Source organism: Protomyctophum parallelum (genome assembly GCF_964188405.1).
Source record: "Protomyctophum parallelum genome assembly, chromosome: 6".
Taxonomy (NCBI): Eukaryota; Metazoa; Chordata; class Actinopteri; order Myctophiformes; family Myctophidae; genus Protomyctophum; species Protomyctophum parallelum.
In genome coordinates, this window is record NC_139701.1 from 20,949,152 (window position 1) to 20,972,639 (window position 23,488).

Sequence of the window (23,488 nt, forward strand, 5' to 3'; positions counted from 1 at the left end):
AACGTGACAATGAAAAAAACAGTGATATAGTGACATCACAATATCTTCCCCTCCCCTAACCCCTCCCACTTTTATCATACAACAACAGCTGTGGGTGTGGCTTCAGTTCAGGTGGATCAATTCACCACCCATCACCACCCACTGACTAGGCAAGCCAGTAGTGATGCGCAGGCTGTTTTTTTTCCATAACCCGCCCGTCAAAAAATAGCCTAACTACGGGCTTTTCAACACCCACCAAGTTCAGTCCATTCAATTTAAATTGCTTTCGAGAGAGAGAGAGAGAGGGGAGGGGGCAGTCCAGAGGGAATTTGAAGGGCCTAGGGGAGAGAGAGAGAGAGAGAGAGAGAGAGAGAGAGAGAGAGAGAGAGAGAGAGAGAGAGAGAGAGAGAGAGAGAGAGAGAGAGAGAGAGAGAGAGAGAGAGAGAGAGAGAGAGAGAGAGAGAGAGAGAGAGAGAGAGAGAGAGAGAGAGAGAGAGAGAGAGAGAGAGAGAGAGAGAGAGAGAGAGAGAGGTCCCTCGTTCCTGCGCGAGTCGTAACAAATTATTTGAATGAACATATAAAACTTATAGGCTACACATACATGACATGCTATCTGTCTTGGACTGGTTCACTTCACTTGTTTGGGTTGTGTGCGCACTGCAACGGGCCGGACCGCGCATCACTACAAGCCAGGCATACGTAATCAACTGGTGGGCGTGTCCACATAAAAACGACATGTTAAGTACTCTTCCTCCGGCTTATATAATAATACCTGATGATCATGTTTTAGGGTGGAAAGAAATCACAGCACTCCGTCTTTAAATATGTCGTATAATTTCATGAACCAAAAGGTACTATAGTCACTAAGTCAGTGAAATATGTTTAAAAGCTATCTCATGCACAAAGGTCTTTCACGCAGAAGCTCCTGATTACATTTCACATCTATTGTTCTAAAAACCTTTGAAGCTGCACGGAGGTGCGAATGAAACCAGATCCTATTGTTCTTGCCACAAGAACATGTGTTTTGCATAAGTCCTGCGAACAGTGGAGTTTTTTTTACAAATAGTCCACCGGTTAAACTCAATAACTTTTAACAATCTGTCACTATAGAAAGATGAGACTCTAACTATTAATAGTGAGTTTAACTCGTCTCCTTTAAAATGTACGATAAGAACATAGGGTTTCGCTCCACCGTGTTAGTTTACCTCTTAAGAGAAAGTGTTCAGTTTTATTTCTGTAGTTCCGTTAAACATTTCTTAAACTATAAGTTTGTTTCCAGTTAATATACTTTTAGATATGTTTAAACATGTCGCATAAGAAAATGTTCAGTTACATTTAAAATCTTGTTAAAAGTTTAACTATGTATAGCTGGATCAAAACCCAGGCCTTCGTCGTCCTTCCTGTAACTGGTCCCGCCTCCCTCCCCAACCGGAAAGAGTTATATCATTGGTCAAGAGACAGGAGCCGCCTGCAACGGAGGAGGGACTATTTTACAGGATATAAACAACGGCTTGGGTTCTGATTAGGGGTTCCTGGGATCCGGTTGCTCTTTTCGGCTATCAAGTGACTGTGTGTTTGTTTAATTCCGGAGAACCACAAAGGACGTTTCCTTTGTCTGTGCTTGTCTTGACGCGGGACTGTTTTTCACTGCAAATAAAGCTGCCTGCTTTGTAACCTCACTACATCGATATCCTGGCCTCTTTTTCCTGCACTGCTGCACGCTGAAATATACCACAAATGTCTTTTCGATCTGTCTATGCCCTTGGTTTCTTGTCTCTGTACAGTGTAGACTGATCAATCAGGAAAAAATACAACTTGCAATTTGTCTTACAGACCACACCCCTAAACTGAAACCGTTTTTCTTAGAAATTACAAAGACATTTGATTTGACGTCAGATGAAAAACTGAATGCACCAGAGATTCAAAGGAGTGGGACATATAGTCCAAGTGCTAAGACTATTTCATACCAGGTGATTAGCACAGCAGGACACTTTAATTGCAGCACTGAGGCAGTGAATATTGGAGCTATCACTTAGTGGGGGTGCTGGGTTCAAAAAGTGACATAGGAAAAGAGAAGGGAACCCGCACACTCATATGCTCCAAAAGATAGATTTATTGACGACGTTTGACCAGATGAAGAGCCTTGGCTCGAAACGTCGTCAATAAATGTATCTTTTGGAGCATATGAGTGTGCGGGTTCCCTTCTCTTTTCCAGTGAATATTGGAGCCACATCACTAGGCAGTGAATCACACACAGTCACACATGATGAAGGGCTCCGAGACAGCCGGGCCCCCCCCATCAAAATTACTAAAATGTAATGTGGCACAGATTATGTTAATTGATAGTGGTTGGCTCGGGACTGTGCTCCGAGTTTACTGAACCCACTTTGAAAAGAGGCTGGCGCCCATGCTGCTTCATTTTGACCACAACACTCAAATGATTTAGAGGTCGCACTACAAAATATTGGCAACAAGACGTACAGTGAATCGACTGGAATGACTGCACAGCCTGAAAGATCTACTTTTAACTGACAAGTGACAAGACACATTGGAAGAACACTAAACGACGGAGTGGGGAGGCCGTGCAGCAGATACAATAGCGCTCCTGGTTAATTGTGTCCCTTTGAAGATTTGCATGCACCTCTGGCAATGAAATCGTATTACATTACTTTTTTCATTATACAGTACCCTACTAATTCTGTTGCAGTTGATAAATCAGCACCTGCCCACCATGCCATTTAGCACCAGTTTGGGGGGGTGGGGTTGTGTATGTGGAAACCATGACGGTAGATAATTAATTAGCAGTGCCTAATTAGCCTGTTGGTTATTTACCCACCATCTCATTCTTGTCTTAGGGCTGAGGGGAGCAGACCCATTAGACAGAAGCATGTGTAAAATGATTATAGCTGTGATGTTCTACTATGCGTGAGATAGATGCTATATTGCTGAATTTATAGATAGTGCGCCAGTGTTGTGTGCCGAGAATTGTAGATTAGCCATTTCCGCCGTGTACACTATGAATACATCAGGCTTTAGTCCACTATTTCTTATCTTTGTTTTCACCTGCCAGGTAGGGTATGCGTACAGTACTGTACTACTACTCTGCTTACTTGTTCACAATGAAACCACCACCAGCAAAAACACTGGCTGGCAACAGCGATGCCAGCCTGCCGTTGAAACCTGCCGCCGACCCAGCGACAGAACCTGTCGAGGCGGACAGCCCTAGTGTCTGTCTACATTCACTGCACCGCACAATCATGTCCTGAATTTAGTTGTGCAGGATGTTGTCCACAACATCAAAGAGTGTCAGGATTTCATGGTAGTTGTTCATGACATAACACTGATCAGAAATTCACCAAAGCGACTAGCCTGGTTTAAGGAGTAGGCTACCAGATGAGGACGCACCATCTTTGAAACCTCTGTGCCCCACGCGTTGGACCATGAGAGCAGCCTTGTTAAAAGCAATGGTTTCAACTACTGTGCAATCATGGAATTTCTCGCAGATTTGCATGCACAAAAAGAGAGCCGGTGGTCTGCATAAGCTGCAACAGAAGTTTGATAGCTTTTTGAGTGGTGCAAAAACTCCAAGGAACAGCAATGTCCGTGTTCACCTATGTGTTTGTTCACCTATGTATGTGTTCATGAGCACCAGTATGACTGACTACGAGTAGGGGCGCTGTAGGGTGCAGAAACAGAGAGAGAGAGATAGTATTAGTGCTGCACTGTTGCCTGCTAATGAGAGAGAGAGAGAGAAAGGAGAGGAGGGGGGGGGGGGGGGGGGGAGAGAGGGGAGTTGCACCACTCAGTTCACACGGGGTGATTTTCTATCTGCAAATGATACTGAAATTCTTTTCACAAATGGAAACGGTCAATGCTTCTCTCCAAAACCACGCTGCACCAGCTGCAGGCAAGACATCGTACCACTGTAAATCCCTGGAACATGTGAGGCGTTTAAAGTGTGTAACAATTTAATGCCAAATGTTTATTTATGGATATAAAATACACTAGAACACGATTCACCGCAAACACCTCACAAGAACACCTACTGTTCTTATTCTAAACACGTATATGACTGAATTGTAACACAATAATTGGTAAAAATGATTTCTTATATTTTATGTGTGAACTGGCCAAGAAAAGAGGCAAATAATGTTACATCTCTGCCAGTAACAACCTACAGGAGAATAACAATGACATATAGCATTCGTAAACACATTATAGGCTACCTAGGAAGCTCAAGGAGAAACAGGGGATCTAATAAAGTGACCATTGACCAATATAAAACTAATATAAAACTAGAGCAACATTTGCTACACATCAAAGCAGAAGCAGTGTCTGGGAAGTGTGCCCAAAAAGCAGGCTATTTTTGTCTCTGCAAGCCCGAAGGCATGGAGAACAGGGAAGAACCTCTGCCACAAATGTTTTACATTGGCCTGTTATAGGCCTAGCGCTACCAGGAGGCATATTTTGGCAAAAGTTTTTTATATTACTGCAGATGTTGTCCAAACACACATTTGTACACATTATCTCTATAGTCATGTGGTCGAGACAGATCTGTCTGATTTTTCTTATTCCATCCTGATTGGCTAAGATTTGATTCTAAAGTTTGCAGGAGTGGCCCATTTTGTACAAAATTCATTATTATTTTATTAACTGATTTCATAGTAAATGTGACCTGTGGTCACAAGTCGTCTGGAACCCCAATATTATACTGTTTGTTCCATTCGTACACTTATTTTGATGGTCCAGCTGGCAGCTGGTGGTACAGTACCTGGACCAGATGGTGAGACCACACTAATGTGAATGTAGGTACTGCAATGCCATTCACACAGAAAAAGGAAGAAATGCAGGCCAATGGCTGATCTCTATACATCCACATATGATAACAGCATCCTAAGGTTAGCAAGGAATGTCACCTCTAATACTAGCCATGTCTTGTATGGAGAGTATAGGTTGCTGCCGTCAGGAAGGAGATATGGTGTTCCAGGCACAATAAGGTCAGACTGAAGGTCTTTTCAATCAACTCTGAGGCTTAATCAGGATTCTGGCCAGGACTAGACTGAGCTGTGGACATTGCTCTCTGCCCTTATGTTTCTATGTATGTATTTGTAACTGTATTTCTTTTTGTCCTGTGTTATGTCAAATGTGTATATGTGTTGCATACAAGGCCGCTGGGTCGCAAAACAAATTTCAGTGCAAACTGACAATAAAGTAGGCCTACTATCATATCATAGCATATCATCTCCCTCTGGAGTATGTGAGAATATTATGATGAGATCTGGTGATAGCCAACAAGTAACTGGGGACAATTATACAGTGATGCAGTGAGGTGTGTGTGTGTGTGTGTGTGTGTGTGTGTGTGTGTGTGTGTGTGTGTGTGTGTGTGTGTGTGTGTGTGTGTGTGTGTGTGTGTGTGTGTGTGTGTGTGTGTGTGTGTGTGTGTGTGTGTGTGTGTGTGTGTGTGTGTTGGGAGGGGGCATAACCTCTCGTGAGATTTAACAGGTCTTCTGAGACATTAGCTAATCTCTCTCCAGCATAGCCACGCCTGTGTCTGATGAATGGACATACATTAGTTCACAGAGAGAAGAGGACACAGTGACAGCCCAGTCACTGTATTTGACTGCACTGACGGTTATATTGATGGCAAAACCAGGATTTTTGGGACTTTTTGTAAAATAAATAAATAAAGATTCTCGCTCGTCACCGAATCATCAAGGAGAAAGATGACAGAAGATAGAAATAAAGTAAAAATGAAGAGGAAATTAAGTGACAGACCGACTAAACTGAAAATAGTTCATATTCAATATTTCAGGAGTTCATTGTAACGGACCCCGGGATGGTGAAACTTTTATTGTGAAGGGGTTCCTGCCATGTTGGGTCTTACAGACCTTTATTTGACTAGTTTCTTGACTAGTAGGTTGATCAAGTTCACCTGTTGTGCTGCCGACGCCCAGCATGGTGCTGCAGATGGTGACTATAAAAGGGCCTCAGTGGTAGAGGAGCGAAAACGGCATCACTATGGGACCAGTACACAAATTGTGTTTAAGGAATGTTTGGTCAAGGCTTATGGAAAGGAAGGCCTAAGGAAAGGTGAATCTCTTTTTAATGGTTATTTGGTCTGACTTGGTCTTATTCTTGTGGTTTATTGTCTGAGGTTTGTTGTTGTGGTTTACTGGTTTTCATATTGCATTAGTGTTAAACAACGTAGTGGGGAAATCAATGGATGTTAGTGCAAATGAAAGGTTTAAGGGGATTAAATGCTGGGATAGCACATTGTTGCATCGCGTGAATTTGTGACTGTCTGCCAAAATCATTAATTCTATTATTTTCTTTGTGACCTAGCCAAAGCTGTGTTCCAAACTCTGCCTGTCTTCAAATAATTATCATCCTGACAGTTCCAATTATGAAGTCAATTGTCTTGATCCTGTGTGGGTTTGCTATAGTCCCACTACAATCTTTCTTATAGCCCCTGAGTCAGAAAGGATAGCTTGTTTGATTTCCAATAGTCAATCATCGTCCATCACAAAGACATCACCGGGATAAGGCTATGCTTAGGTTGCACGTTCGTCAGGGCTGGTCAATATAGGAAGGAGTGGATTATCGTCCCCTTTTGAAAGAAAAAAGATAAATTGATACCTTTGGAACAAAATGCGAATTAAATAAACAGAACCGTTTTAAGCACGTTCAGTACACAGCAAAATCCCAAGCATTCATTTAACTCGGAGAGTTTAGAAATGGACCAGTAAGGGGCAACTTTTACAGAGTCAAATTAACACTCAGGATCTTTAAGGGATATGGAATAAAGGAGGCGAATACTGCAAATCCAGTCTCCACAGTGGCTTCTGGTGCACTGCCATCTAATTTAATAGTTGTAAAGTTGTCACGTGGCGCAAAAGATGTGCGCACAGCCAATGAAAAGATGTGCCCATAAAAGATGTGCCCATACAGATGTGGCCACTAGCCAATGAAAACTCAACCAACTCAACCAAGCCACACCCGTCACTAGCTCTCAGCCCCCCCCCTCCCTCTTTGGCTGCTGTAATGTGATCTCCCCTATGGATCTCCCTCTCCGCAGAGAAACCTTACCTATAGTCGCCTCACCATTTTGCTTATTCCTTCCAAATCTCTGTATTTAAAATATAGGTCGCTCAGCGAATGTCTTAGTTACATTAACATTGTTCTTAGAAAGTACTTGGTTTGTTCCTAACTACTACGATTAGACAGATCGCGTTTGTTATTTCGCTACTGCCAGTACTTCTGATTGCACGCACACACACACACACACACACACACACACACACACACACAACACTACCCCGTGTCCCACACACACACACACAACACTGCCGCGTGGATTTAAGCTGTCAAACCTATTTTGTTAAAGTTACATATGCCACAGACACTTGCCTGAACTGTGCAGCTGATATATATACAGCATTGTCATATTTAAAAGGCGCTTTATAGCTTCTCTCAGCTCAAAGCGTGTATGAATAAGGAGATAAATGAACAGCTGACGTCGGTGGGAGAGGACGTCAGCTGTGTGTGTGTGTGTGTGTGTGTGTGTGTGTGTGTGCGCGTGTGAGAGGGAGGTAAACAGTCAGCAACACGTTACATTTCTACTTCTACTAAAGAAAGAGGCAGCGATGGAGCCATAAGTCCATATCCATAAATTCGGGGACATAAATTGCGCAAAATACTGTTAAACATGACGGCATCAGCCTGCTGCATCCTCCTAGCTGTTGTGTGCTAAGCTAAATCATCATACAGAACAGTCAACACGGCATTGACCAGTAGCTGTTGTGTGCTAAGCTAAATCATCATACAGAACAGTCAACACGGCATTGACCAGGGTTGCCACATTGACTGAGAGGGAAACAAGCAACCAGGTCTATGAAAATGTTAACAGGCCAGATCCAGTCAGAAAATAAATCTAGAATAAGCAACAATATTGCTGACTGTCAAACATCATTGTCCAATGTTGTTTTACAGCAGTGGTTCTCAAACATTTTCATGTCATGGACCACTAATATTCTATATGTATATATATTTATATATATATATTTACTATATATACACACCGGTATATATACAGTGTACATCGTACCACTGTAAATCCCTGGAACATGTGAGGCGTTTAAAGTGTGTAACAATTTAATGCCAAATGTTTATTTATGGATATAAAATACACTAGAACACGATTCACCGCAAACACCTCACAAGAACACCTACTGTTCTTATTCTAAACACGTATATGACTGAATTGTAACACAATAATTGGTAAAAATGATTTCTTATATTTTATGTGTGAACTGGCCAAGAAAAGAGGCAAATAATGTTACATCTCTGCCAGTAACAACCTACAGGAGAATAACAATGACATATAGCATTCGTAAACACATTATAGGCTACCTAGGAAGCTCAAGGAGAAACAGGGGATCTAATAAAGTGACCATTGACCAATATAAAACTAATATAAAACTAGAGCAACATTTGCTACACATCAAAGCAGAAGCAGTGTCTGGGAAGTGTGCCCAAAAAGCAGGCTATTTTTGTCTCTGCAAGCCCGAAGGCATGGAGAACAGGGAAGAACCTCTGCCACAAATGTTTTACATTGGCCTGTTATAGGCCTAGCGCTACCAGGAGGCATATTTTGGCAAAAGTTTTTTATATTACTGCAGATGTTGTCCAAACACACATTTGTACACATTATCTCTATAGTCATGTGGTCGAGACAGATCTGTCTGATTTTTCTTATTCCATCCTGATTGGCTAAGATTTGATTCTAAAGTTTGCAGGAGTGGCCCATTTTGTACAAAATTCATTATTATTTTATTAACTGATTTCATAGTAAATGTGACCTGTGGTCACAAGTCGTCTGGAACCCCAATATTATACTGTTTGTTCCATTCGTACACTTATTTTGATGGTCCAGCTGGCAGCTGGTGGTACAGTACCTGGACCAGATGGTGAGACCACACTAATGTGAATGTAGGTACTGCAATGCCATTCACACAGAAAAAGGAAGAAATGCAGGCCAATGGCTGATCTCTATACATCCACATATGATAACAGCATCCTAAGGTTAGCAAGGAATGTCACCTCTAATACTAGCCATGTCTTGTATGGAGAGTATAGGTTGCTGCCGTCAGGAAGGAGATATGGTGTTCCAGGCACAATAAGGTCAGACTGAAGGTCTTTTCAATCAACTCTGAGGCTTAATCAGGATTCTGGCCAGGACTAGACTGAGCTGTGGACATTGCTCTCTGCCCTTATGTTTCTATGTATGTATTTGTAACTGTATTTCTTTTTGTCCTGTGTTATGTCAAATGTGTATATGTGTTGCATACAAGGCCGCTGGGTCGCAAAACAAATTTCAGTGCAAACTGACAATAAAGTAGGCCTACTATCATATCATAGCATATCATCTCCCTCTGGAGTATGTGAGAATATTATGATGAGATCTGGTGATAGCCAACAAGTAACTGGGGACAATTATACAGTGATGCAGTGAGGTGTGTGTGTGTGTGTGTGTGTGTGTGTGTGTGTGTGTGTGTGTGTGTGTGTGTGTGTGTGTGTGTGTGTGTGTGTGTGTGTGTGTGTGTGTGTGTGTGTGTGTGTGTGTGTGTGTGTGTGTGTGTGTGTGTGTGTGTGTGTGTGTGTGTGTGTGTGTGTTGGGAGGGGGCATAACCTCTCGTGAGATTTAACAGGTCTTCTGAGACATTAGCTAATCTCTCTCCAGCATAGCCACGCCTGTGTCTGATGAATGGACATACATTAGTTCACAGAGAGAAGAGGACACAGTGACAGCCCAGTCACTGTATTTGACTGCACTGACGGTTATATTGATGGCAAAACCAGGATTTTTGGGACTTTTTGTAAAATAAATAAATAAAGATTCTCGCTCGTCACCGAATCATCAAGGAGAAAGATGACAGAAGATAGAAATAAAGTAAAAATGAAGAGGAAATTAAGTGACAGACCGACTAAACTGAAAATAGTTCATATTCAATATTTCAGGAGTTCATTGTAACGGACCCCGGGATGGTGAAACTTTTATTGTGAAGGGGTTCCTGCCATGTTGGGTCTTACAGACCTTTATTTGACTAGTTTCTTGACTAGTAGGTTGATCAAGTTCACCTGTTGTGCTGCCGACGCCCAGCATGGTGCTGCAGATGGTGACTATAAAAGGGCCTCAGTGGTAGAGGAGCGAAAACGGCATCACTATGGGACCAGTACACAAATTGTGTTTAAGGAATGTTTGGTCAAGGCTTATGGAAAGGAAGGCCTAAGGAAAGGTGAATCTCTTTTTAATGGTTATTTGGTCTGACTTGGTCTTATTCTTGTGGTTTATTGTCTGAGGTTTGTTGTTGTGGTTTACTGGTTTTCATATTGCATTAGTGTTAAACAACGTAGTGGGGAAATCAATGGATGTTAGTGCAAATGAAAGGTTTAAGGGGATTAAATGCTGGGATAGCACATTGTTGCATCGCGTGAATTTGTGACTGTCTGCCAAAATCATTAATTCTATTATTTTCTTTGTGACCTAGCCAAAGCTGTGTTCCAAACTCTGCCTGTCTTCAAATAATTATCATCCTGACAGTTCCAATTATGAAGTCAATTGTCTTGATCCTGTGTGGGTTTGCTATAGTCCCACTACAATCTTTCTTATAGCCCCTGAGTCAGAAAGGATAGCTTGTTTGATTTCCAATAGTCAATCATCGTCCATCACAAAGACATCACCGGGATAAGGCTATGCTTAGGTTGCACGTTCGTCAGGGCTGGTCAATATAGGAAGGAGTGGATTATCGTCCCCTTTTGAAAGAAAAAAGATAAATTGATACCTTTGGAACAAAATGCGAATTAAATAAACAGAACCGTTTTAAGCACGTTCAGTACACAGCAAAATCCCAAGCATTCATTTAACTCGGAGAGTTTAGAAATGGACCAGTAAGGGGCAACTTTTACAGAGTCAAATTAACACTCAGGATCTTTAAGGGATATGGAATAAAGGAGGCGAATACTGCAAATCCAGTCTCCACAGTGGCTTCTGGTGCACTGCCATCTAATTTAATAGTTGTAAAGTTGTCACGTGGCGCAAAAGATGTGCGCACAGCCAATGAAAAGATGTGCCCATAAAAGATGTGCCCATACAGATGTGGCCACTAGCCAATGAAAACTCAACCAACTCAACCAAGCCACACCCGTCACTAGCTCTCAGCCCCCCCCCTCCCTCTTTGGCTGCTGTAATGTGATCTCCCCTATGGATCTCCCTCTCCGCAGAGAAACCTTACCTATAGTCGCCTCACCATTTTGCTTATTCCTTCCAAATCTCTGTATTTAAAATATAGGTCGCTCAGCGAATGTCTTAGTTACATTAACATTGTTCTTAGAAAGTACTTGGTTTGTTCCTAACTACTACGATTAGACAGATCGCGTTTGTTATTTCGCTACTGCCAGTACTTCTGATTGCACGCACACACACACACACACACACACACACACACACACACACACACAACACTACCCCGTGTCCCACACACACACAACACTGCCGCGTGGATTTAAGCTGTCAAACCTATTTTGTTAAAGTTACATATGCCACAGACACTTGCCTGAACTGTGCAGCTGATATATATACAGCATTGTCATATTTAAAAGGCGCTTTATAGCTTCTCTCAGCTCAAAGCGTGTATGAATAAGGAGATAAATGAACAGCTGACGTCGGTGGGAGAGGACGTCAGCTGTGTGTGTGTGTGTGTGTGTGTGTGTGTGTGTGTGTGTGTGTGTGTGTGTGTGTGTGTGTGTGTGTGTGTGTGTGTGTGTGTGTGTGTGTGTGTGTGTGTGTGTGTGTGTGTGTGTGTGTGTGTGTGTGTGTGTGTGTGTGTGTGTGTGTGTGTGTGTGCGCGTGCGTGTGTGCGCGTGTGAGAGGGAGGTAAACAGTCAGCAACACGTTACATTTCTACTTCTACTAAAGAAAGAGGCAGCGATGGAGCCATAAGTCCATATCCATAAATTCGGGGACATAAATTGCGCAAAATACTGTTAAACATGACGGCATCAGCCTGCTGCATCCTCCTAGCTGTTGTGTGCTAAGCTAAATCATCATACAGAACAGTCAACACGGCATTGACCAGGGTTGCCACATTGACTGAGAGGGAAACAAGCAACCAGGTCTATGAAAATGTTAACAGGCCAGATCCAGTCAGAAAATAAATCTAGAATAAGCAACAATATTGCTGACTGTCAAACATCATTGTCCAATGTTGTTTTACAGCAGTGGTTCTCAAACATTTTCATGTCATGGACCACTAATATTCTATATGTATATATATTTATATATATATATTTACTATATATACACACCGGTATATATACAGTGTACACAAACCGTATATCTAGGTGTGCCCCGAGATTTTTAGGCTATGAAAAGTGTGCCATGGGACAAAAAAGGTTGAGTTAAGCGGTGCCCAAAAGGTAGATCACGATCTACCAGTAACGTCAGATCAGGGGTTTTGTCGGCCAGCGCCAAAAATGCTCTTCGACAGCATAATCGGAGCAAATACCGGGCAGTGTGTATGAGCCATAACGTGTTGACTACACTACACTACACTAATAAGGACACATAATAATAACTAATAACCCATCCGTTACTACATGTGGAGTCAACTCCCGCAATTTCCTTCTTCCCATAGTGCGCGGCAAAGTAACTCTGGGATGAGCGGCCGCGAAGTTCTAGTACAGCATAAGGATAAACACTGGTCCTCTTTGTATTCATTCCTGAACATCTGTGCCACTATATATTTATTTTATCTCAGTTATCATTTTACGAGCCTCTTCCTGCTTTTCAGACTTTTAAGAATCAATCCAGCAGAGAGACCTCACAAACTTTAATATTAAATATTAAACTATTTACTATGCCATGTCTTTGAGGAGCATATGTCACTGCTGACAAAACAGACTATACTTTCTGTACTAACTGACTGTGTGTGTGTACTAACTGACTGTGTGTGTGTGTGTGCGCGTGTGCGTGCACGGAAATACTCAAAGAGTTCTGCTGTAGAGATAGCTCCTATTGCACGTGGGGTCTCCCAGGGGCCAACAAGGGGGCTCCAGGTCAATTGGAAAGGAGGGACATGAAAAACGAGCTTTTAATTATACAGTATATATTCTCCCTGTCAATATTTATAGTAAGGTATTATACTGTATCTGTGCAGTTCTGTGTATGTGTTCAGTCAGTGATGCAGCCTCACTATACAGGCTGCTCATGTGTGACATTTGTGACACACACACACACACACACACACACACACACACACACACAATGTACTGTATATACAATGTATATACAGTACATTTATATTATAAATAGCTGCCCCCTTAGTGGCTGCAGCGAATGTGAACATTGTAAATTGCAGTATAATGCAGAATCTGCACACTGTATTTATTTAGTTATGGCCTGGGGACATGTCCAGCATATATATATATATATATATATATATATATATATATATATATATATATATATATATATATATATTACACACACACACATACTGGATCGAGACCCAATGCTCTGCTACCATTTGCCAGATGGTCGGCAGCAAAGTGAAGTGGGGCTATACAGTCAAACAAATCAATACATTATAGAAACAATAATCGATAATCTAATTAATAATTAATAATTAATCCTTATTTTTGGCATGTAATTTTAGGTGAAAGTTTTCAAAACATTTACAAAAATCTTAAATACAGTATGAAGATGTCAATCTACAAGCTCACGATGTGTTGTAGTGCAATGTGTTGTTTCATCCTAAATCCATTTATATTTACATCCTTATCTTATTGACTTGGCTATTTTGACCTGGGTTACACTTCATTGCTATAATAATGCTCATTTATTTTGCCAGCCTATATATAATCCTCAGAGACTAAAGTAGACCTTAGTAATAATGTGTCAAGGCCGGCCCGATCATACTGTGATTTCTGTCCTCCACCCCCCCCCCCCCCCCCCCCTGTTCACAAGTCCACTGGTCTCCATTGCAGAATGTTTTGGACCAATCATCAGTCACAGGAAGGAAATCCCTCTGACACAAATGCACTGCCGGACGGAGACACAACCTATTCTTGGTCGGGTGTCTCCACACTCTGTGCCATGCAGGCATATGGATTGATGGCACAAAGTCTATCGCTCTGTGTCTTCTCTCACCGGCCAAGGCTCATTACTGGAAGAAATGCCAAGGCTTCTGAAATATTCAAACAGCAGAACAGATCGTCTCCCCGTTGGCTAGCTGCGCCAAAGCCTATCACATGTCAACGAAGAGAAGTGGCAGGACACCAGGAGCTAGCTGAAATTGGAGGTGGGAGGGGGGGCTTTTAAGTGAACAGTGCATGTGCATCAGGTGTTCCCTGACAGCTGGCCTGGCAAGCGGGAGGAAGAACAGTAAGAGACCAGCGGTATCTGTGAGAGCTCCTGGAAACCCTTATGACTTGTGGGGGCGGTACGAGAGAGGGCATATAGTGAGAAGTAAACCAAACATGTTAAATGGGTGAGAGTGGAAAAAAATGGTTCTTTAACCACTTGAATCCATGTCGTAATAGGCGAACATTTGGTAAAAAATAGCACAATGCGTTGCAATCAGCTATTTTTGATATTCGGTGAACAGACCCCCTGTCAACAAATTAAAGGGATTAGTTAAGTAGGTCATTTCAATCAAAGGCAGGCTTGTAGTCTGCAGCCACCTGGGATATTTAGTAGTACAAAAGACAAGGGAAAATAGCATCCAACAAAAGCCAGGAAAAAGCATTATTAAAAAGATAAATAAAATTGGACAGTATAAAACGAATTAATTACAACAATGTTACAACATGTTGAACTGCATGCTTTATGTCAATTTCTTTCCAGTCAAATGGCTCCATCTGGAAACCAGACAGAACATCATATCACATCTATGGAATCTCTCCACCTGTATTTCCTATCAAATCTATCCACATGTATTTCCTATCAAATCTCTCCACCTGTATTTCCTATCAAATCGCCACAACTCTGTTTCTTACCAATCAAATCGCTCCCTCATCCATTTCTTACAGAACGAATCGAAAGACTCTCACGAGTCCCACCCCTGTCCATTTCATTAAAATGCCATCATTTTACAAGGCATTATGTATACTAAAATGACCAATGCACTCTGCAACCCACACAGGATCAATGAAGCGTCGGTTTTATACATGGGAGATAGAACGATATTAAAGTTCATGCCACGGTTATTCTGGCCAATATATAAAGTATATAAGTATTTATATATGCTAAATACATTTATTGGATTAAGACAAGCCTCATGAATGAGTTTGTCAGGAACGGGGTTGGATTAGCACCTCTGAGGGCCCCTGGGCACTGAAGCTCGAAGGGCCCTCCTGCACATGCAGACCTGTGCGCGAACTTTTGTCAGTTTCTTTTTTTTGCCTCCCCGCCTCACAGCAAATCTAGCCCATTGTTGCTCCTTTACACACAATTGCACTTTCCAGCTGCATTCTCACCAACAATAAAACCATTCATTTTGACTCTATTTAATAAATAAGGGCTGGGTTTCCCGAACGCATTTAGTGTAAGACTTGTAGTGCCGCACATGCTCAGATGCCCTCTAGGCCGCACACAGAAGCCTGTGAACATAGACATTCTGTGCATAGATGTGCCACGCAATGGTACATCTATGCAAATATATATACATATATATTTTAGAGTAAGAGTAAAGGGAGCCCAGCAGTCCAAATATTATTAAATTAAATTTCAGAATGGTAGGCCTGAGGCCTACCAGGAAACCCAGCCAATAACAAAGTGGGGAAATTTCCATGGAGCTAAAATGATGATGCCCAAGGGCCCCTGTGCATGTGCCCAAAGTGCCCATAAGGTAGATCCCGTGTGTGTGTGTGTGTGTGTGTGTGTGTGTGTGTGTGTGTGTGTGTGTGTGTGTGTGTGTGTGTGTGTGTGTGTGTGTGTGTGTGTGTGTGTGTGTGTGTGTGTGTGTGTGTGTGTGTGTGTGTGTGTGTGTGTGTGTGATGGCCTGGAGTGGGTGTGGATGGGCCCAATTTGGGAAATGGTGTCCTCTTAACCATAATTCCTATAGGCTTCATGGACATACAGAATTCTTCCCCAAACAACCACCACCTGTCCTTTGTCAATTTACCTACCAGAGCTTCTTAGCCATGTTGGTATCCACATGGAATGAGCATGGCTCCAATGTGGATCTTGGACATGTGATCAGCCTGCTGTGACGTGACCTCAGTCGTCTATGACATCTATGAATTACTCCAAATTTGGTGAAAGCCTGCAAAGAGCCCCTTTTACTTCCATTATAACATTATAGTTAAATATTTCATTTCATTCATTCACGGAATTTGGTGCCAATTGCTGGTCCAGCGATTCTCTTGAGTCCAGACACGACGAATCCAACAAATCTCTTGATCTCTATATAGACAGCTAGCCTCCTGCAAAGCCATGCCGTAAAAGTACCATGTTTTATGAGTTGCATTATACACTGTACTCACGAAGGATGGTTAAAACAGTGTGTCAGAAAATGATGTAACTCATGGACTTATCACCTCTATGACACTCTGCTAAATTGAACTGCTGGCAAGTACACACACACACACACACACACACACACTTGAAATGTTTATTTATGTCCACATAATGTGGTACAGGAATACCTTGTGCAAAGGACACAAACACTGCCAGTGCAGTTTGACAGTGGGAGCCAGTTACAACGTGCATGGACGGCAAAGCATCGTTACATACAGTTGACATGTCGGGGACACACACACGCACGCACGAGCAAGCCATGTTTAAAGTTAACCACGCTCCATAAACAAAATAAAAACAAGATTGTCACCTCTCATAGCCAGGAAACTCTTGACACAGAGGGGAAATTTGCATGATTGATAACCATAGCCTGCTTTCTAAATTCCAATGTGTCCGCTGTCACACAGGGTTAGCCTTGGCACCAGGTTTTCCCGAGCCTGCCCAGCTTCTCCGGTAATGAGTCTATCTACGGTGTGTTGTGTGACACGCCACGGCACAGCAAAGGCCGACACGGTTGAGAGGGTTTCCTGTGTCAGCCCAAAAGGAAGCTGACACAATCAGGCCATGGAAATATTGACAATGTCATTAACAGCTGGCCGTGAGAAAGATATCACACACACGGTGCTGCAGTTGCTGTTTAGCCACCGATTGAGCTCTCCCTGTGCGCTTAAATGCCCCTGAAACTGTTCTTTTGCCACCGGGACAATCTCGCACCAGGTCACAAGAGCCCGTGTTGGTTTATTCATCGGCCTCAATGTAAACGGATTTACAAAAATGCATTTCTCGGATTCTTTGTCCAGATTGCGTTTTGGTCAAAACAAGCTTTATTCAACGCCCCTTAACTAACCGATGATGGTGTTTACAAAAGAAATTCCGGGTGGAAGAAAAGACAAGCGTTTGTTTACATCCGGTTCATGTCTCGGGACACGTGGCTATTTTCAGCAAAGATATTTAGACTCTACACTTAAGTTTGCGTCGATCAGTAAAAGAAAAGTCACTAGTAGAGCCCTGAGGCCCATAAATGCTGCGGAAAAAGTCATAGGGTGACATGTAATGTTACTATCGTGCTTTAGGACAAATCAATCTGTGCTAGTACAGTAATTGGCTACAGTTACAAATCCTTGATGTCTCACTAAACCGCTCCTCAGTGCCTGTAATCTAATCTGTAATGTAAAAAGTTAATTTGTTATGTTCACATAAACAAAAATGTCAGTGTTCCAGTGCATTTCCAACTTGCATCGTTCCAACTTGCATCATTCGTATTACAAATGATAATACAAAATAATAATAAACCAAAATGAAACGGAGTGCAGGCCCTGTGTCAGCTGCCTGCCACTGCGTGGACATAACATTTGGTGACTTGACCCAGTTGACTCACTAGCAGGACAAATAGGGTGTGAGTAAGCAGACCTGAAATGGGTGCATTAATTAGCTGCACTGGCCTTGGAGGGACTGCTGGTGGAGGTTTCAGGGGTCATCTGCTGTAGAACAAGACTGACACCTAGGATGTCACACATGGGGATGTTCATCAGAGTGTGGACAATACTATCTAGCTCGGATCAAAAGGTCTTTGCAACATCTGGATGGGGGACTGCATGACAGAACAGAACCTGTGAAATGCTGCTTGTTGTTTGAATACTCTTCTGTAAACTCTTCCTTGGCAAGGTATGGTAACAACCAAAGCTGGCCTGGCTTCATATACAAAAACCGATGTGGCATTATTCTGTTGAACGGCTACAATCCTACCCTCTGCCATGGAACTGTAGGCTGTCATACTGTACCATGTCTGTCCATCACATCCCATTTATATCAAGTCAGGGCATCACTATAATGAACAATAATACAATTATAACAGAACTACTTTGAATCAAGCCCTTGAATATGTTTAGACACGACTGCCTTTGGTGTTTATGGAGCCTCTACTTTGACATTCCGCAGGATACTATCAAATTCGTGTTGGCATACAAAAGTATAAATAAAAATTGTCTTCAAAAGATGACAACTCTCATAGCAGTGTGTTGGATTCTTTTAACTCCTCTTGTCTCTGAAGAATTTCTTGAACCCAGACCAGACCTTTTCTGCACAACGTACAGCAGTAAGAGCTACTGTACGACGTGGTGGCATGATGCCACTGTTTACAGAATGTTAAGCCCAAGTTATAGCCTACTAAGTAGGTCTAAATCAAGCATTATCGTTTATCGTGTAAATGCTCTTCACATCATTATCATTTATCATTATATTGGTGTGGAGGGCCCTTTAAAATTGTTATTTTGGGTACTTTCATAAGCGCTGGATGTCATGTATCCGATTGATTGTGTAGTTCTGCTGTGTAGCATGAGAAATACATGAAATCAATAATACTGATATTACTGAACGACATTCACTTATTGTACCAAATGGCATTTGTTTTCAGAATATGGCTTATTTGGAATTCCACCAACCGGAAGTCAAGGATTCACGTTTGTTTGACTTGACACAAGCTAAGCTTTGATTGACTGTCGGTGTTCACTAAACTTCAGTATGCTATGACTGGCACAGCTGTTGTGAGCTGCTTGCTGCACAAATGTCTGTGGGTGTTTTTTAATATCGCAGGTGGTTTAAATAGTGGTGTAGTTTTTTGTCCTGGGAAAGAAAGTGGCTTCACTGGCTTGTGTCTGTCAGCGCTGTTTAGATGAGAGAGTTGTGACAACTTTCACTGGGCCAGTCCAATGGCGGCTTTTCTACATAGACTTTTATTGGCGAAGAGCATGGCAAAGTGTGACAAAGTCCTGGACGGCCGGAAGTTGACAGAATGCACTGGACTCAAGCAACAGCCTAGCTTTAATGATCTTAAATCCCTTTCTTTTAGATAGTTTTTCAGTAATAGTACAACATAAACATTACAGAGACTTTAGTTGTTTCTGTACAATACTTGTAACAGTTGTCATGTTGCACACATGCCTAAAATAGCTGATATTTGTGCCGTCCTATTTGAAAACAATGTATTTCAAACTTCAGATTGTCACACTCCAGGGCTCCATGGGGAGCACTCTTATCTATATGTGTGCTGATCTGACCATTGTACGTGGAAAGAAAATGGGGGGGGTCCACCAGATTTCAGTTCTACGAGGCTCTATAGTAACCGAGAGACAACCCACCATGCCCTGACTATAAGTAAGTCATGAAAACTAGAAGTTAATTAATTTTGAACTACTGTAGGTGGTGGCTAGCCTTTTGACTTCAAGGTTATCAAAGCTCAAGGTTATCAAAGTGTAGCCAATCAAGACAACGAATGACCAATGATTTCAATCATTCCAATTATATCCCAACTCACTATAGGCCCAGAGCGAGGATCACACAGACTGAGGAACAGTGTCGAACAGAAAGACAAATAGCAGGCAGCCAAATGTTGAGACTGTGGCTGTTCATTGTTCAGTTGCCACAACACCGTTGGAATCCAATTTAAGTGGGAGATTTTGCTGGGAAGTAATAGACAGTCACTTTCAAATTCTTCCTGTCAAAAAGTGCTACAAGTAGTGTCACAAATACTGTACAGTATATATATCCCACAGAAGCATAATTGTTTAAACATATTTGTATAAGGAACCGCGTCTCCGTCTCCGTCAGGGAATGTTCCCTTTTTAATCAATGAAGGGTGGCTCCACTGCCCGCGTTGCGTTGCGTGACTGCATTAAAATTGCCCCGGTTCGTTTTTTACGCACGCGACGGAGACGCAACGCGCCCGGTGGAGCTCCGCCGTAACAAGCCTAATGAAACTTGTATGTGTGTTTTGTTTCCTCCACTTCTGTGCTGATGGCTGTCATGCTGGTATGGTGCACATGCAGGCTCCATCACCAAGCAAGCTGGCTGTTCTCTTTACCTGATGCTTACTCAAGGACACTACAAGATCCTGCAGAAGTTACACATTGCAGGTATAGAACAATGCTGTGATGGGTCTATTGTACGGCAGCCACAGCCTGGTTCACACCTGGTTTCTTGAGCATTCAGAGTTAGGGTATGCTTGCAGGGACAATACAGTGAGAGATACACAAGTTAAATCAAGTGTGTTATTTTAACTGCGTGAAACATTATCTGGGAGGGTCGGCCTATTTTTAAAGCCATTATTGAGGGGCGCTTGCCCCTCCTATATTCAGCTATTAGTGTAGATTTTTGTCTTACACAAACATTACATTCATATTGACAATGAATGGACAATTTACATCATAGTATGTGTCTGAGCAAATCGACATGTTACGTCATGATGATGTACGATGATTGTTTGTCACCGTTTGTTTTACATCATTACATCACCTAATCATCTTGATGATAAGAGCGCCCCTCACTTCACACGGTGTGATTTTTATTCTTTATTTGATTAGGAGAGTGTAGAGCACTGATTTTCAAAGTGTTTTCCGGTGTTAGTAAAATTATAAAATTATGGTCGTGGCCTAATGCCTATGACATTGGGGGCCCTTGACAGACATTAAAAAGGCTGAGAATCAGTGGCGTAGAGAGGTGGAGGGCAGAGAGAGAGGAGACATGTGAAATAAGATGGGGATTGGCTTTGAACCCGGGTCCTCCTGACTCACAAGCATAATGGTTCATGCATTAACTGGCTGAGTCACCAGACACCCCTGTGGAACCAATTCTAATAAACCAATAGGACAGATTCAGGATTTATCCTTACAGCCAATGTTTTATTTTTATTCCTATCAGTAGATGAAGGCCAGCCTTTTTGATGTGGCCCAAATGATGTGGCCCAAATACAACCAGTTGCTAGAATATGGGAATAGCCTATTTTTTTTCTTCTCATTGTAGGCTAAAATGACTGCTGTTAGATGAATAATCAGACAGATGGCTTATCCACACAAAAGAAAAACACCATCTAAAGCAGTAGTTATTATGTATTAATTTACTTGTATCCTTGATCCTATAAACAATTTAATATAGGTCTAGTTTTTCCCACCAATTTTAGAGCTCTGGCTCATGGACTAAGAACCAAAAAGAACTGAACCGGTTCCCATTGGGAACCAACCGATGGAAAGGGGGTCAATGTGTCACATCATGCCACGATGTGAGCTTGTAGAGCTGCTTTTTTATCTAGGAAAAAACAAAGTAGGCTACAAGATTTGTATGCGGGTCCCTGTCACATAATGTTTTCAGATTGGGGTCTGTGTCCAAATACACATTAATTTGGAGGTCCTTGACATGAAAAGGTTTGAGAACCACTGATCGGAAGTGCATTATCTGTATCTTCATGTAACAATTGAAGAATAAAGGGTGATTTGTACTTGGTTGCATGATGTGTCGTGCACGAAGTGCTGCATGTACACCAACATGTGTTGCACCCCGACGTGGTTAGCTATAGATTGAGGTGAATGGCTCATTTTAATTAAATATGATGGGATGAATGCTGGGAAAGGAAATGTCCCTCACATGCAGTTTCAACACACACACACACACACACACACACACACACACACACACACACACACACACACACACACACACACACACACACACACACACACACACACACACACACACACACACTGCTTTCAGGACCATGGACAGCGCACATGAGTCTCCCTCTCTCTGCCTCTCTCTCTCAGCATCACTGGGTCGCACTTTCTGTGAATGAAAGACAGTGACTTACCTCCGATGTCTGGCCGTAGTTTCCTGTCATATTCCCTCAGTAAGTTGTTCAATATTTCCGTGGTGTCCGAGGTTTCATGTGATTTAGGAGCCAACATTTGATTCACAGTAACATCCTCATAGTCGTCTTCATATTCAATTGTTTGAGAGCTAAGGGAGAAAAATACACATTAGTGAATATATCAATATTTTGTATTGTCAAAGATTGTATGTGCCAATTAGTTCACTAGTTCACTGTATAGCCTCAGCTTTCATCTTTATTAATTCTTATATGCTACATATTTTTTGGGCAAATTAAACAATACATTTTAAGGAATTCACGCAGATGAAAATGCATAGAGACCTTGATTATAATATCCTAAATAATAACTGACCAATTTGAAATTTCTACCAAATCTTCATAACAAAAAAAGCTAAAGTGATAGATGCCCCCTGCAGCGCTACCTAATGACTAAAGTTCAACACATAAAAGTTGACAAACTGTGTGTTAATAGCGTGATGGTCAGGAGGAGTTCGTTAAAATCATACGAATTATTATTTATCTGTAGCCTATACTGTACAGATGGACAGACTAGCTCTCAGATAGTCTGGCATATAGTCATTATAAAGTCGATCCCTCACAATGCAGGCTTAACCTGTTCTTGTGAACCTATAATTGCTTTCTGAAACTTGACATATATAGCCTACATCAAGGTTTATAAAGCAATTGTAAAATTCATGACGCACCCCTTCGAGTTCGACAATTAAATTAAGTTTGGTATGTGCATGTGCTCTCAAAAGAACACATTCTGTGCTAAAAACAAAATCGTGAAATAAACGCCAACATTTAAATAAATGTGTCACTTACCACATATTGAAAACTGACAGAAGTAACAAGTATGGCAACAGTTTCTGTGACATCTTCGTCATTTAGGAAAAAAAGACACCGAACTTGCAGGTGTGCACGGAGAGCGGCGTGTGTTGATTGTGATGGATTGTGTTGGAGCCGATATGGTCCAGTTCTGCTCTGCTGACGCTGAGTGGAGGCTAGAAACACCCTCTTCCAACATGAGACTTGCACATTTTTTGCAGTTTGCACACAGGTGTCCCGCGTTCTCAAATCATTCCTCAAGGACCTGCTCCTCCCACTCATCGTTGCATTTGGTTATCTGCTGTTGCACCGTCACATGCTCATGCACATTATTGCGAATGCAATGAGCACTAACTATGAGACCCTGCAGATCATGTCTGTCTGTGTGTCTGTCTGTGTGTCTGTCTGTCTGTCTGTCCCGCTGTGACACCACCCGCCCGCCACCAGAG

At 42.0% G+C, this 23,488-nt stretch overlaps 1 protein-coding gene across 1 annotated transcript in view; it reads right to left on the bottom strand.

The window, feature by feature from the left end:
• LOC310860914 (gamma-aminobutyric acid receptor subunit gamma-3-like) overlaps positions 1-23,089 on the bottom strand; it is a gene marked incomplete at both ends in the record, with an annotated part of 114,214 nt that extends 91,125 nt beyond the window's left edge. The window contains 2 exons of the mRNA XM_083768104.1: positions 22,191-22,339; positions 23,037-23,089. Of these exons, the coding sequence (XP_083624230.1) occupies positions 22,191-22,339; positions 23,037-23,089 (202 nt within the window). The remainder of the gene's footprint in view (positions 1-22,190; positions 22,340-23,036) is intronic.
• Between the last annotated feature and the right edge of the window lie 399 nt (positions 23,090-23,488).